This window comes from Rhinoderma darwinii, chromosome 11 (assembly GCF_050947455.1).
Source record: "Rhinoderma darwinii isolate aRhiDar2 chromosome 11, aRhiDar2.hap1, whole genome shotgun sequence".
In the NCBI taxonomy this organism is placed as follows: domain Eukaryota; kingdom Metazoa; phylum Chordata; class Amphibia; order Anura; family Rhinodermatidae; genus Rhinoderma; species Rhinoderma darwinii.
The window spans coordinates 19,270,114-19,285,124 of NC_134697.1; the positions used below are offsets into that span (position 1 = coordinate 19,270,114).

General features: G+C 41.0%; 1 protein-coding gene across 1 annotated transcript in view; it reads right to left on the reverse strand.

Annotated features, from left to right (window-relative positions):
• The window catches only part of CPN1 (carboxypeptidase N subunit 1), a 32,423-nt gene that overhangs the window by 16,933 nt on the left and 479 nt on the right, over positions 1-15,011 (reverse strand). Inside the window, exons 2-4 of the mRNA XM_075843098.1 lie at positions 12,937-13,133; positions 7,846-8,001; positions 4,564-4,749 (exon numbers count right to left, since the gene is read on the reverse strand). Of these exons, the coding sequence (XP_075699213.1) occupies positions 4,564-4,749; positions 7,846-8,001; positions 12,937-13,133 (539 nt within the window). The remainder of the gene's footprint in view (positions 1-4,563; positions 4,750-7,845; positions 8,002-12,936; positions 13,134-15,011) is intronic.

Consider the following 15,011-nt stretch of genomic DNA (forward strand, 5'->3'; position numbering starts at 1 on the left):
CTTGGGACATTTTTGGACTCTATTGAAAACGGCTCCAAAAACGGCCGTAAAAAACGCTGCGAAAACACAGAGAAAATCGCGAGTGGTCACTGTGAACATATGCAGTGTTTTCAGACGTAATTTTGGCGTTATAAGGCTGGGTTCACACGACCTATTTTCAGACGTAATGGAGGCGTTTTACGCCTCGAATTACATCTGAAAAAACGCCTCCAATACATCGGCAAACATCTGCCCATTACTTTCAATGGGCTTTACGATGTACTGTGCCGACGACCTGTCATTTTACGTGTCGCTGTCAAAAGACGGCCCGTAAAATTACAGCCTCGTAAAAGAAGTGCAGGACACTTCTTGGGATGTAATTGGAGCCATTTTTCATTGACTTCAATGAAGAACAGCTCCAAATTACGTCCGTAAAAGACGCCCCGCAAAACGCCAGTACATGCATTTACGTCTGAAATTCAGGAGCTGTTTTCGCCTGAAAACTGCTCCGTAATTTCAGATGTAATTGGCGTTGCCGTGTGAACATACCCTAACACGTATCTGGAAAAATCAACCACTTCCCAACGTGTCTGCAGAAAAATTAGGGTATGTTCACACACCCTATTTACGGACGTAATTCAGGTGTTTTCCGCCTCGATTTACGCCTGAAAAAACGTCTCCAAACCATCTGCAAACTTCTGCCCATTGAATTCAATGGGTCTTACAATGTTCTGTGCAGATGAGCTGTAATTTTACGCGTCGCTGTCAAAAGACGGCGCGTAAAAATACGCCCGCCTCAAAGAAGTGCATGTCACTTCTTGGGACGTAATTGGAGACGTTTTTCATTGACTATTGAAAAACAGCTCCAATTACGTCCGTAATGGACGCCGCGAAAAACGCCTGCACTTGTCAAAACGTCTGAAATTCAGGAGCTGTTTTCGCCTGAAAACAGCTCCGTAATTTCAGATGTATTTGGCGCTGCCGTGTGAACATATCCTTAGGGTATGTTCACACGCAGAGTCAAAAACGTCTCAAAATACGGAGCTGTTTTCAAGGGAAAACAGCCCCTGGTTTTCAGACTTTTTTTGAGCAACTCGCGTATTTCACGGCGTTTTTAGCTGCGTTTTTGTTGCCGTTTTTTATGGCCGTTTTTGGAGCTGTTTTCAATAGAGTCTATGAGAAAACGGTTCCAAATACGTCCCAAGAAGTGCACTTCTTTTGACGAGCCGTCATTTTACGCGCCGTATTTTGACAGCGATGCGTAAAATGACAGCTCGTCTGCACAGAACATTGTAAGACCCATTGCAAGCAATGGGCAGATGTTTGCCGACGTATTGGAGCCGTCTTTTCAGGCGTAATTTGAGGCGTAAAACGCCTCCATTATGTCTGAAAATAGGTTGTGTGCACATACCTTTAAGTATATATGGTCATTAACCGCAACCTCCACAGTATAGGTAAAAAACATAAACCATTACACAAGTGTTGTTAAAAATTAACCACCACACAACATACTGTACATCAAGATATATCAACCACTACATAAAAGTCTAGCAACAATGACCACAACTCAAGAACCAAACACTCAGGTGTGTCCTAAGTGTATGTGCACACGATAACTGCAATTACGTCTGAAATTACGCAGCTGTTTTCAGGAGAAAACAGCTCCTGCATTTCAGACGTAATTGCATGTACTGGCGTTTTGCGGGGCGTCTTTTACGGACGTAGTTTGGAGCTGTTCTTCATTGGAGTCAATGAAAAACGGCTCCAATTACATCCCAAGAAGTGTCCTGCACTTCTTTTGACGAGGCTGTAATTTTACGCGCCGTCTTTTGACAGCGATGCGTAAAATGACAGGTCGTCGGCACAGTATATCGTAAAGCCCATTGAAAGTAATGGGCAGATGTTTGCCGACGTATTGGAGCCGTTTTTTCAGACGTAATTCGAGGCGTAAAACGCCTCCATTACGTCTGAAAATAGGTCGTGTGAACCCAGCCTAACAGGTCAACCATAACACCACAAGTGACCACAAAAATAGGCAGTATATACCATGTGTCCAGAAACGTCAACTACTACACAATCATCCAGAGGGTCAATCATAAGATCAACCACTACACAATATGTATCAAAAAACATTCTTTCTTAGATCTGAGTTGTGCTGTTCCTCTGTTATTCCTCCTGGAAATGTATGAATAAATTGACAACTGTGCGTTATCATTCCCCTTTAATGTAGCATGTCCCTGCACACTCTGACACAGTCCAATCAGTGTGGACAATGTCAGGTTTGTAGGGACAAACCCTATTGACAACGGAAATAGTAATACCCAATTGTCAATTTATTCATACATTTACAGGAGGAATAATAGAGGAACCACAGCATGCTCAATATGTTAACAGAAGGAAGAGGGGGTATAATTATAGGGGTACAGTCACACCCTGGCCCAGGAGCCTTAGGGGCCAAAAATGACCCTCCCCCTTACATATAGAGACCAGTACTATAAATGAAGCATGATAGTTGGGGGGCACTGTTACAGATGTTGCATTGGGGCACAGGAGGTACAAGCTGAGCCTCTGGACGGGGGTCCTGCATTTGTAATCTATACTAATTAGCTGGAGAGCAGTTATGAGGGTCATCTCTCTCTTTCTCTCTCTGGAGGACCCATGTCTATGCTTCGGAAGGAGTCTATTGATGTAAATGGGCACCATGCAATACTTAGTTTCTCCTATGGTGGCGCTGCAGGGGAGTTGAACACTTGCTGGCAGGTATCCCATCAGATAATAGATGATTGCTGAGGGTCCATGTGGGGACACCCTGTGATCAGTTTATCTTTAGGGGACCATTCTAACAAGAGAACTTTTCCCATAGCAGGACAACCCCTTTAAGACATTTGGTATAATTCACAAAATATCAATACAGCAAAATAGTTACTTTACCCACTGACCACTATTCTGACAGCTTTATTTCATTTTCCCAAATATGGTGTCCAGGAAGGTCTATCATAGTCCCAGATGTGTCCGGAATGGTCGCACACTACACAATATCAATTCAAAAAGGTCGATTACTTGGCTTTTAAAAAACAACTCAAAAATAGTAGTCAAGCAGAATCAATCACCTTGCCTGTAAAACCAGGTGGTGGCGCTATTGCTATCATCATTTAAATAAGTTCCGCAAACTATCGGTACACAACTGCTTCAATGTACATCAACCAGAAAATAAATCTCTCCTCAGAGCAGAGTGAAGAGGACTTTTATATTTAGTACAGTAAACATCGTGCCGGCCTCAGAGTTACTGGTCTTGTGGCAAAAAGTGCGTTCTTGTTCTATAACCTTCCGTGAGTCTCTTCACAATCAGTTCTGGGCGAGTGAATGTATTTTGAGTCTGCGGTTACAGAGAATAAAGTACAATGTGTTTGCGCTGACGCAAGTACTGGCCGTGTGTTTTATTATAGCTACACGGTGAAAAATTACTATATATATATATTCCTGCAGTAGTCACAGTTCATCAAGTTTTTGCATCAACACCAAAAATATCATCCCAATCAGGGTTGGATCTGCTGACGGGCCAAAATTCTGAGGTCAACCCCATATGTAGCTGAAAGTGGTTTAATCGACTTGCTGCTGTTTCTTTTTTTTTTCTTCAAGCTGGAGTGGGTGGGGGGTGTTGTTATTTCACAATTACAGTCCCCATTTACTTTCACTAAGGGGGTTGTCCTCTACGGGTATTTCCTTTTCATAGGTCCTCTTACGGCATATGGAGTTAAATAACAATTCTGGATTATCTTTTCTTAGAGTTCTGTATTGTGCCGTTCCTCTGTTGTTCCTCCTGGAAATGTATGGAGAAAAAAAATTGACAACTAGCTGTTACTATTCCCCTAATTGATGGGGCATGTCTCTTCACAGTCTGACACCGTAAAATCGATACTAACTTTGTCAGACTGTGTAGGGGCACAGGGGATGACAAGTGAAATGCTAATGCCCAGTTGTCAATTTATTCATACATTTCCAGGAGGAATAACAGAGGAATGAAAATGCAAAATCCTAAGAAAAGATGCTCCAGAATTGAAATTTCATGGAAGTTTTTACTAAAACAAACGTGTCAGGAGAGGTTATCTCAACAAGACTATATTAAGAAGTAAGCCAGGCAATCATCTTATATCACCAGGGGAAGCTACACAATTCCCCTGTAGTGATCACTGAAAATGAATGGACCGCCATGTAATACATGGTCTGGCTGAGTCCACCATACTGGCTCTCGGTTCTGGATAGTAGGAGTCCAAGTGAGGAATCCCTCCTCTATGATGCCCATATGCCCTAATGGGGGACGTGGTAGTCCAAAGTGGACAAGCCCTTTAAAGTTTTATATATATCATTTAAGGCTTTAGAATGTAAACATCTGAAGTAGATAAGGCAGAATCTGGAAGTTCAGGATTTTGAATAAACGACATAATATTAGATGACTGCAGCTCCTGTTTCTGTTGTATTTAGAGGGAATAATGATTTGCTTTGTATTACATGGTGGGATATGACCTGGGCCTCATGTCTTCCAGATGGTTGTAGAACATTTGTGAATGGCATGGTATTAATTACCGATTTAAACAGCTTGTCATCAGGGGTAGCTGTATAGCTTGCCATGCGGCGGTAACCTCTGCTCCGAAATTCTTTGGTTTTATCGAATGGATAGTTAGCTACAACGGCTCCCCCGTGAAGGTTTGCTGAAAGAACAAAATTGTAGTCTTCCATCCAGAGGATCGTAGCTAGGGTCTCTGGTTCCACCTGGTAAATATTGGGGATAAAAACAAAAAATCAATTAATAAACACAACATGGACATCTGTGCTATATAAAGATAGAATCTATAATAATTAACAAGTGATAAAAACCAACATCAACCATCCTTCCCCCAACTAAGCCATTAACATACCCTTTCCGCTTGGTCGATCCCTTATGTTATTTTCATAGAGGGAGATAAGTGGCTGTCAGATACATTTAATGCCGCTTATCTCAGGGCGCAACAAATTATTGCAGAAGTATCATTATAACTTGGAGAATTTTTTTTCTCCACTATCTTTTCTTCCATTACAAAAATGGAAGGGAGAATAATAGATGAAATTTTATGTTTTGGTTTTTTAATGCTTCTCCGTTGTTCTATACATTCAATGTTTGTTCGGTGGGGGGTACAAACCCAAAGACCCTCGTCAATTATCAGGAAACAAAATAAATGGGACTGAGCCGCAGTACCAGGAGCAGTCGCCAGTGAGGATGCGCAGCTTTGTCTGTGTAAATAATGAAGGGCATGTGGCGCTTGCTGGAGTGTCCAAAAAATTCCTTTAAATCAAACCCCCAAAGTAACACGAGGAAAAAAAAAAATTAAAAAAAAATTTCAAATCCCTCTCGAGTCTAGAAAACACAAAAAAGTAAGGGCGAGCCTGGCCCCAGAGATTTAGTTTGATAAAATATTTTCAGCTTGATCCCTTATTTAATGATAGCAATTATTTTCTTATCACGGTAAATAAATTCATTCCGACAAATGCTTCTCATTAAACTGTATAGATAATAACTGGTGCATTTGGCAAGCAGCATCTAAATAGACTGATTTATAAGAAGCAAAAGCAGATAACTAGAAAGACTTCTTAAAGTTGGCAGACCCATGTAAAATGAATCATGTGTCTCGTAATAGTATATAATATTTTTATATTCATATCACTGTCTTATTTTTGGTATGTATGGTGATTTGGGATAAAAAAACAACTCAGCTGAACTGCACAATTTATTGCTAGAACAGGGCATTCCAGGATAAAAAAAAATGAAAGGAGTGGTATAAGATTACAGCAATGGCACCACTCTTGTCCGCTGGCTGTGCCTGGTATTGCATCTCAGCCCTAATAACTTGAGCTGCAATACCAGACACAGCCTTTGGACTAGTGTGGCGCTGTTTATGGGAATAAAGCAGACCTTTTATTGAAATCTCATACTTCTTTGATACCATATGTGAATGCAGGGGCGTAGCTAAATGCTCATGGGCCCCAGTGCAACAGTTCCTCATGGGTCCCCCCCCAACTTCTCTTTATGGCCGAAGGGACAGCATATCTTTAGCACTACGACCCCTATAGCTATGGTTAGGATTAAATACAGCAGCTTAGAAGACTGTATCACACATGATAGAATTAGATACAGGGCCCAAAAGACAGTATCACACATAGGCCCGGTATCTAAGCCTACCATGTGCTAGGCTTAGATACAGGGCCCAGCCGACAGTATCACACATAGACCCGGTATCTAAGCCTACCATGTGCTAGGCTTAGATACAGGGCCCAGCAGACAGTATCACACGTAGGCTTTGTATCTAAGCCTACCACATGGTAGGCTTAGATACAGGGCCCCAGCAGGCAGAAATCGTATAATCTTTTAATCCCTCCCCCAGTGCTTTCAGGAACTTGCTTGGGCTCTCCTAACTCAGAGAAAGTGATGGACGGGGCGGAGTCATGATGGGGCGGAGTCATGATGGGGCGGAGTCAGTGATGTTCGCCTGGCCATGACCTGGGCGAGCGTCACTTACTTCGTTCCGCCCCTCTCCCCCTACCCCCATTTCTGGGAGACAGGACAGCATGCCTACGTTCTGCCCTGCAATCCTCCGCTGTTGGACCCCTCAACTGACGTCACTTCAGTGGGTCTACACAGTGGACAGTGTGGTAAGAGGGGCCTCTGGCCCCCTAGCTTAGGGGCCTGGTCGCAACTGCGATCGCTGCGATCCCTATAGCTACGCTACTGGATGATGTTTCCTGACCATGTGATGCTCATATTAAGAGCTATATTGACCCATGACTGGAGCACAACAGCTGCATCGGCAGAAATCTGTTTAGTCGATAGGAATGATGCAATACATTGGCTGCTATGGGGTGCTGAAAAAATAAATGTGTTAATGCCCCTATGTCATATATCATTTTTCGACCAAGTTTAGTCAGAGTTGAAGCTAGCTTTTCCTTCATGTGATGGCAGTCCACAGCCCTAGCTGTATCTGACTACCCTGGCCAAGGCAAGAAGACTTGTTGGCTTTTTCCCCTGCACCTTGAAACCGGGGCACATGCCCCTCCAGTCCCCCTATCTACGCCCCACTATTAAGGGGTGTGTTTAAAAATCAGCTAGCCCCATGGCAAAAATGGAAGCCCCTCCACCGCTCTAGTGGGTTTACATCCTTAGCCCAGTTACCATACTAACAGAAGGGTCTGGATGTTATCCTCTCCTTATAAATCTTGTGTAGGAGAGAAGGTCCGTGGAGCCCTCAGACTTGCTAAAATTTCCAAAAGGTAAAGGAGAAGCCTGGGTTGCCTTCATGGCATTGAGCCATATATATGTGTGTGTCAGAATGGTAACGAAGATTCTGGGTCTCAATGCAAAATATGCAATAGGGCCCCCTGCCTACCATGTGCCATACTTACATTGTCGGACTGTTCACCAGAGAACCAGAGGATCCTCTGGTGGGCTCAGGCTCTAACCCAATAATGGGCCTTAAAGGTACAGCAGAAGACCACCCTATTTGGAGGTTACTTTGGAGCCAATCACTTGCCGCTAGGGTCTATTTCTCATGAGTTGATTCACAAATTACCTATTAGACCTTCCTGATGATAAGTCCTGTGTGTACAATGATAACAACAAGGACTATGATGAAATAAAAAGTAGACATGTTCTATATGGATTGAGGGGGAGTCCTCAAAATTATATCCTCTGGTGGGCCCAAAGAAGCCCAGTCCGATGCTGCATACTTGTGTCTTTTTATGTGGCAGAGAGACCCCCCCCCCCATACAGGTGTACTTCTAACCTCTCCAGCCCCTGTAGTTATGCCCCCGGGGGGTGTATATAAAACATGAACCTACCTGTTCCTTCCAGTTGTCAGGGAGTGGTAAGTGGTCAATAGGCCCTCCATTTTTTTCATTGTAGTGCATGATCATATTAAGATCAGGGAAGTTCCGGTTCAGATCTACATCATTGACGTTATTTCTTCCGGTCAGATATCCATTTGCGTCTGGCCCCTGTGAAGAAGGTTGTTATTTAATAGATGGTGTGTCTATAGATAGGGTACCTGGGCCTATTCTGCATATTCGTTTGCAAGGTACATAGACTTTTTTATTTATTTTTGTAATCTTCCGATATACTATCATCCCCTCCAGAATATGACCAAAGACAACATCTGCGGATTCCTCTGTGCACAAGACATTAGAAAAAACAAGAAGAGACCCAGAAGTAATGACATAAGGAGAACAGTGATATTTCTATATATGGAATTAGAGAGATTCTTCTCATCGGTGGAGAAAACGCCTCTTACCCCTCATCATAGATAAATAAGAAACCTCAGGACTAATTTATCTTCATAGTTACATAGTTAATAAGGTTGAAAAAAGACACAGGTCCATCAACAACCGATAAGTCTACCTTGTTGTACCAGAGAAGAGCAAAAATGACTATCAGGCAGATGCCAATTGCTTTATATTAGGGACAAAAATTCCTTCCCGACTCCAATTTTGACAATCAGATTAAATCCCTGGGTCAACATCCCATCTCCAGAATCTAGTACCTATAAATTGTAACATTATATTTTTCAAGAAATAAATCCAGGCCCTTCTTGAACTTGTTTAATGAATCAACCATCACAACGTCCTGTGGCAGGGAATTCCGAAGTCTCACTGCTTTTACAGTAAAGAATCCCCATCTATGATTATGGTGAAACTTTCTTCCCTCTAGACGTAGAAAATGCCCCCTTGTCATGGTTATAGGCCTAGGTGTAAAAAGATCATTAGAAACGTCTCTGCACTGTCCATTCATTTATGTGCACATTGTAATTAGATTGCCCCTAAGCCGACTTTTTTCCAAACTAAATTACCCCAAGTTTGGTACTGCAATCCACCCTAAATTGGCTTGGTCGCCCTATTCTGCGCCGGCTCTAGTTCAGCTATTTCCTTCTTATAAACAGGTGCCCAAAATTATACACAATTTGCCATGTGTGGTCTAGAGATTTGTATAGAAGTAAAACAATATCATTGTCATGAGTATCTAGGCCTCTTTTGATGCATTGCATGATTTCATTTGCCTTGGCAGCAGCTGCCTGGCACTGGGTGCTAAAGTTAATTTAACTGTCCACCAATATCACCAAGTCTTTTTCAGTGGCCGTTTTACCCAGTGGTTTTCTATTTAATATATAATAGTATATTTTGTCTCCTCTGACCAAGTTCATAACCTTCCATTTATCCACATTAAACTTCCTTTTCCATTTCTCTACCCGCGCCTCCAGCTTCCCTAAATCCCTTTGTAATATTATATTATCCTCCCCTGTGTTCATTATTTCACAGATCTAAATAACATCTGTAAGTATTCCAATTATACTCTGTAAAACCTCTACAAGGTCATTATTAAACATATTAAAATGAATAGGGGCCAATTCTGACCCCTGTGCAACCCCGCTGGTAACTGCGACCCAATCTGAGGATGTATCATTAATAACCACTCTCTGTTTTCTATCACTAAACCAGATGTTAACCCAATAACACACAATAACAAAATTTACCTTAGTTGACCAGATTAGTTTAACAGGACCGATCCCTCATAAACCTATTCTGATGCTGTGTTATATGATTATTTTCATTGGGAAACTTTAGGATAGCATCTCTTAAAAAACCTTTAAATATTTTACCCAAATTTCCAGTATTTACCCAGATTTCCCAGAAGGGCATTGTGTTTGTTTCCCCCCTCCATTGCTTTTCCATGATTCTTGGGCCAATACCCCAACTTTTTTTGCTAACAATTCAGTATCTCAGTAGAAGGTTCTCATCACCCAATAAGGATTAGGGTTAGAAATTATAGTTTTTTGCATGAGGAGTCTGTCTAATTAAACGTTTTAGTTGCAAAGTTGAAATGTCGTGCAATTTTAGCTTATGATCACTATTTGATGCAAAGTTGCGTGAAGGTGCTTATCCATATAATTTATTAGGTTGCAGTATTTTTACACGGCATGATGTGGGCTTTCTCAACAAATAATGATTTGGTAACATAGTAGCTATTTGGTGAGTGCAATATATGTTTTTATGACGTTTGTGGAAGGCCAAATGTTACCTGGCCTCTGTTTTAGTGTTTTTGAGAGCACAAGTTGTTGTTTATGTGAACGCATATGGTATATATGAACTTTGCACACCTTGATCCTTACTTCTACATTATTTTTCTGTGTAAGTCTTGCTTGGATGCAAGTTTTAGACGCAAATGTACGATTTAATGCATTTTTTTACATTTGTCACAAAGTTACATGAGGGTGTACATGACAGTTAAGACAACTGCAATCATCAGGTTGTCTGCTTTTTAGGAAATATAGAGTGTGGATTTACACTCACTTTTTAAGCTGTGTAATCCCTGTTTTTTATTAAAGTTGCTACTTTTTTTTTACATTTAAATCTTAAACCCAGATTTTTTGTTTCTTCAATTCTTTGAAGATATTTTCACGTAGGCATAGACATTAGTGACATGTTCAAACTGTGCACCTAACATTTCTTTTTAGTAGGTGCTATGTATCTAATTTTCTTTTTGGGTCAGGTTTTTAACCACAAACATGAATTTGTATGCATTTCTCACCAAAAAATTACACTTTGACGCAAAATTGCATGAAGGAGCCTGTGGTTCATTTTAAGTGGAGGAGTGGAATTTTGACAATGTGACGGGTGTCTACTTTCAGAAAATATATGGAAATGGGGTTTAGTATACATTTTTCATTTTATAATTCAGGTTTTATTTTTACAGTACATATCAAAAGAGTGAAATTTGTCCTGACTATCAGAAGTGCCAAATGTCTAGAATCCCCTTACAGTGAAAGGTTTAAATTGACCTGAAAGGTGCCAGATTATCAAATATGTTGGATCATCGGACAGACTGCTCAATCTTTTGGTTCTGGATTAACAAATTATAGATTAAAGGAATTTTACTGTACTTTAATTAATGGCAAAATGCTGGGCTTAAGTCATTTCTGTCAAAATCCTCGCTAGTAAAATATTCCATCCCATGGAAAACAATAAGATTGAATGGAGACTTCTGGTAGCAGAGAAATACATTAGCACTTCTTGAGCCAATGGAATTTCCACACCAAGAACTAATACATTCCTCATGTTCACACATAATTATGCCGTATATGGAAATATACAAGTCATATTTGAAGGCATTTTGTTGCTATTCATAAACATGGAATGGTTTCTTTCTCTGCTAAGACGTTGGATTTGAGGTTTGTCTGGAGTGAGCACAAAGCAAATAAAGCAAGTGCCTTACAAAGACTGGGAGGAAGTTTAAAGGAACACTCCAAGAAAACTGACACACTGTGTTATACCTAGTCCAGGGTTGGTACATGACTTCTCTTTGGTGTTCGCTGTATCATGCACCACCCACTCAGGACCTACAGTAGGTGTATGCACACAGTGTTTCAAGTTTTTCCTGGAGTCCCCCCAGTTGACGTGGTCAATAGCTACTGCGGCATCTAAGCTGTTAGATAAAGGGGACACCCTCTGTCACCCCATCAGCGCCCCTCTCTCCGCAACACAGGGTACCAATACGTTTTTATGGCAGTCGGGGGCCCAAAGAAGTCCCCAGGTCAGTCTTCTGTGTATGCCTATTAGTACGACCGTCAGCTTTAGGGTACCCAGCATCTCCATAGCAGAATTTGCATGACAGCACTATTTCAGACTTGTTGCTCCTCATCAGTACAGAGCAGGGTTGTGGATGGCTCAGTGAGATGTCTTTGAAGCAGCACCTGGAAGGTACTGATTTTTCTTTGTGGAGACCCAACTAATAGGGAGTCTTAAGGACAATGCTCCCTGGGGGAAAAAAAAAGTATGCAAAATAGCTCAACTCCAGAAGGAGGAAAACTGTCCCTCTAGTGGCACAGTGCTGTCTACAGTTGGGTGTCCCTGGTTTGGCGATTAGTCGTGTTTCAATGCTCTATAAAGGGTCAGACGTTAACTTACAGGGTAGTCACCGATAGGTGGTAGTTTTCTTCCTGCTGGAGGAGAGCCATTTTGCATGCATTTAAAAAGTTATTGTACGATTACACCTCCTTATAATATTTATTCTATGGTTGAGTGGACTATGGGCCCCCACAAGATGTAGTGGCTTATTTGTAATTGCTTCTTCGACAACCCCTATAGCTCTGTTTCACATCTTCTGACATGTTACTGATACATGTTCGATGTCATTGGTGGAAGATTGTGCCCTATGACCCCCACTAATTGCTACAATGAAGGGGCCGCGGCCTATAGTCGGGAATGTTCCGTTCACTGTAATGGGACTGTATGGGAATCAGAGGCTCTGAGAGCTTCGGATGTTAGAGTCAGAAGACATAGGGTCATGGCACTTGTAGTAGCCTCATGGTTCCTTCATTCTAGAGATTGGTCGGGGTCACATGACATCTTCTGACATGTCTCAGTAATATGTTAGATGTTTTTAATATTTCTTGTAATTTTATCTTTACCGAGCAAGTGTAGTATGCACTGAGTCAACATCTACATGGGGTTTGTATGTTCATTCAATGCTTGCATGGGTCTTCTCCAATTCTATTCCACTCTCCAAAAACATATTGATCCCTATCCCAAACCTGTGTGTCTGAGATAACCAATTAATATTGTGAGACTCCGGGAACAGGACTGTAGAACAGAAGCACTGCCCAGGGGGGCAGCATAGTTTGTTTTTTTATTTCCACTGGGGGTAGAGGAACAAAGAAATACATATTGTTTAGTATTTCTGCTCAACACCTGGAGGACATGGAGACTTTGATTGATGATAACGTGTGCTAAAGCGTTGTACACCCGACAGACGTTATATCCGCTACTTCTTTGAAGTGTTTTGCACTCAGATTTATTTCATGTTTCACATTACTCAACAGGATAAAAGAAAAAGTTACATTCTGTTATGGATGAAGTATCCATAAAATCTCTAAATCATACCTGGTCTGCTGCAACTTCATATCCATCTGGATTCATAGAAGGCATGATATGTATCCTCGTGTTTTTAATTAAGCTGACGATCCTTTGATTGCCATTTCGATACTCCTCACATAGAAACTCAGAAAGCTGAATGAGCAGCTCCCTTCCCAGGATCTCATTGCCATGCATGTTTGCAATATACTTAAATTCTGGCTCCACTAGGACAAAAATGGAAATATTTCAGTTCAGATATTCATTTCCATTACAATATGAGCTAACATTGATGGGTTATATCTAACCAAATGTCACACCTAGATAAATGCATTGTGGTAGGGGCTATCATATCGGGCCTGAAAACTAATCGTAATTTTGACTTTTGACTGACTTTTATACATAGATATAATCTATACAAAAAGTTGAGTCACTTTGTAAATGCATTACATTACTTATCTTGTAGTGATCCTGAGCTACAGCCTGCGTTATAAATTACAGCTATATTCACAATTCTGCTGGTTGCTACTGGAAACAGTCGACAAGCTTGTTGTCAGACACACCCCTAACAGTTTCGCTGAGCTCCTATAATACAGTGAGACAGTTTGTTCTTTCTATATCAGGTCACTGTACAGTGTTTGTTGTAAAGACTACATCGTTTGTAACCCTATACTTGCTAGAATACCACCATCACACTCTGTGCAAACATTGAGCCAGCAAGAACAGAGAGTTCAGCAATGAAGTATAATACAGCTATAATATAGGTTACAACATGTTGCTCCTTCGTGTGCAAAACAGATCATCAACACAAAGGGTCCTTTTACACCGACCCATTTGGGCCGGTACAACGAGCGCCGATCAACGAGACAGCTCGTTGATCGGCACTCGTTTGCTCCTTTCAAAAGGTGCTAGTATGGGGGAGAGCGATCGTTACTACGATCGCTCATCCCCATAGATTTCTATTATGTCGGCAACGTGTTTCCCTGTTTACACAGGGAGATGTGCTGCTGACAATGATAATATTTTGGGCAATGTGTATGCTCGTTCATCGACTGATCGTTGCCCTGTTTACACAGGGCAATTATTGGGAACGAACATTCTGTGAACACTCGTTTGCCCGATAATTTCCAGATGTAAAAGGGCCCATACACTCTACTGTCTAGATGGTTTGCTACAATGTATCATTGCAGGTAAAATGGATCATCCAGACTGTTTTGCTCACAGGGAACGTCTAGACTGGAGGTAATTCTGGCAAATTCTATAGACTTGAATGGAGAGAGCGGCCGACATGTGCGGCCACTTCTCCAGTCATTCTCCGCCTGGATAAGGCAGACACCGTCATGTATATATAGCAAACAACTCAATTTGTATATAGAATAGATCTTGTTATGATATTAGCAAAGGTGTAAATATCCACAATCTCAGATTCTCCACAATCTCGGTTATTGCTAATCGCTCCTCGGAAACTTTTTGCTATGTGTAAACTGTGTGTTGAACAGTAGCTCTTGCTGATCCACATGACACAAACACAATTAAACAGCTGGACTGATAAGCTTCACCCGGGGGCAAACCTAGATACAATAGCACCAATTAAATGGGCAATTATTCACGTAGGAATGCAAACAATTCACACAACACAATACAGCAATCAATGTAGAGCGACAGCACATTAACACTTCTAAGTAGCCCATCCGGATAACATAACTATAAGGACTTATAGGTCATGTAGTAGGTGACATGTCACATGGTGGTTACTGCTGTCATTCTACTGCTATACATTATCATGGTCAGTAGAAGACAATAATGATAGATAGATAGATAGATAGATAGATAGATAGATAGATAGATAGATAGATAGATAGATAGATAGATAGATAGATAGATAGATAGATAGATAGATAGATAGATAGATATGAGATAGATAGATGATACATAGATAGATAGATAGATAGATAGATAGATAGATAGATAGATAGATAGATAGATAGATAGATATTATTTTATGATATGCTTTATTATAAGTTAAATTTGACTACTGATGACCATTTGATTAGTTGTAACACACATTAATAATAATAATAATAATAATAATAATAATAAAATAT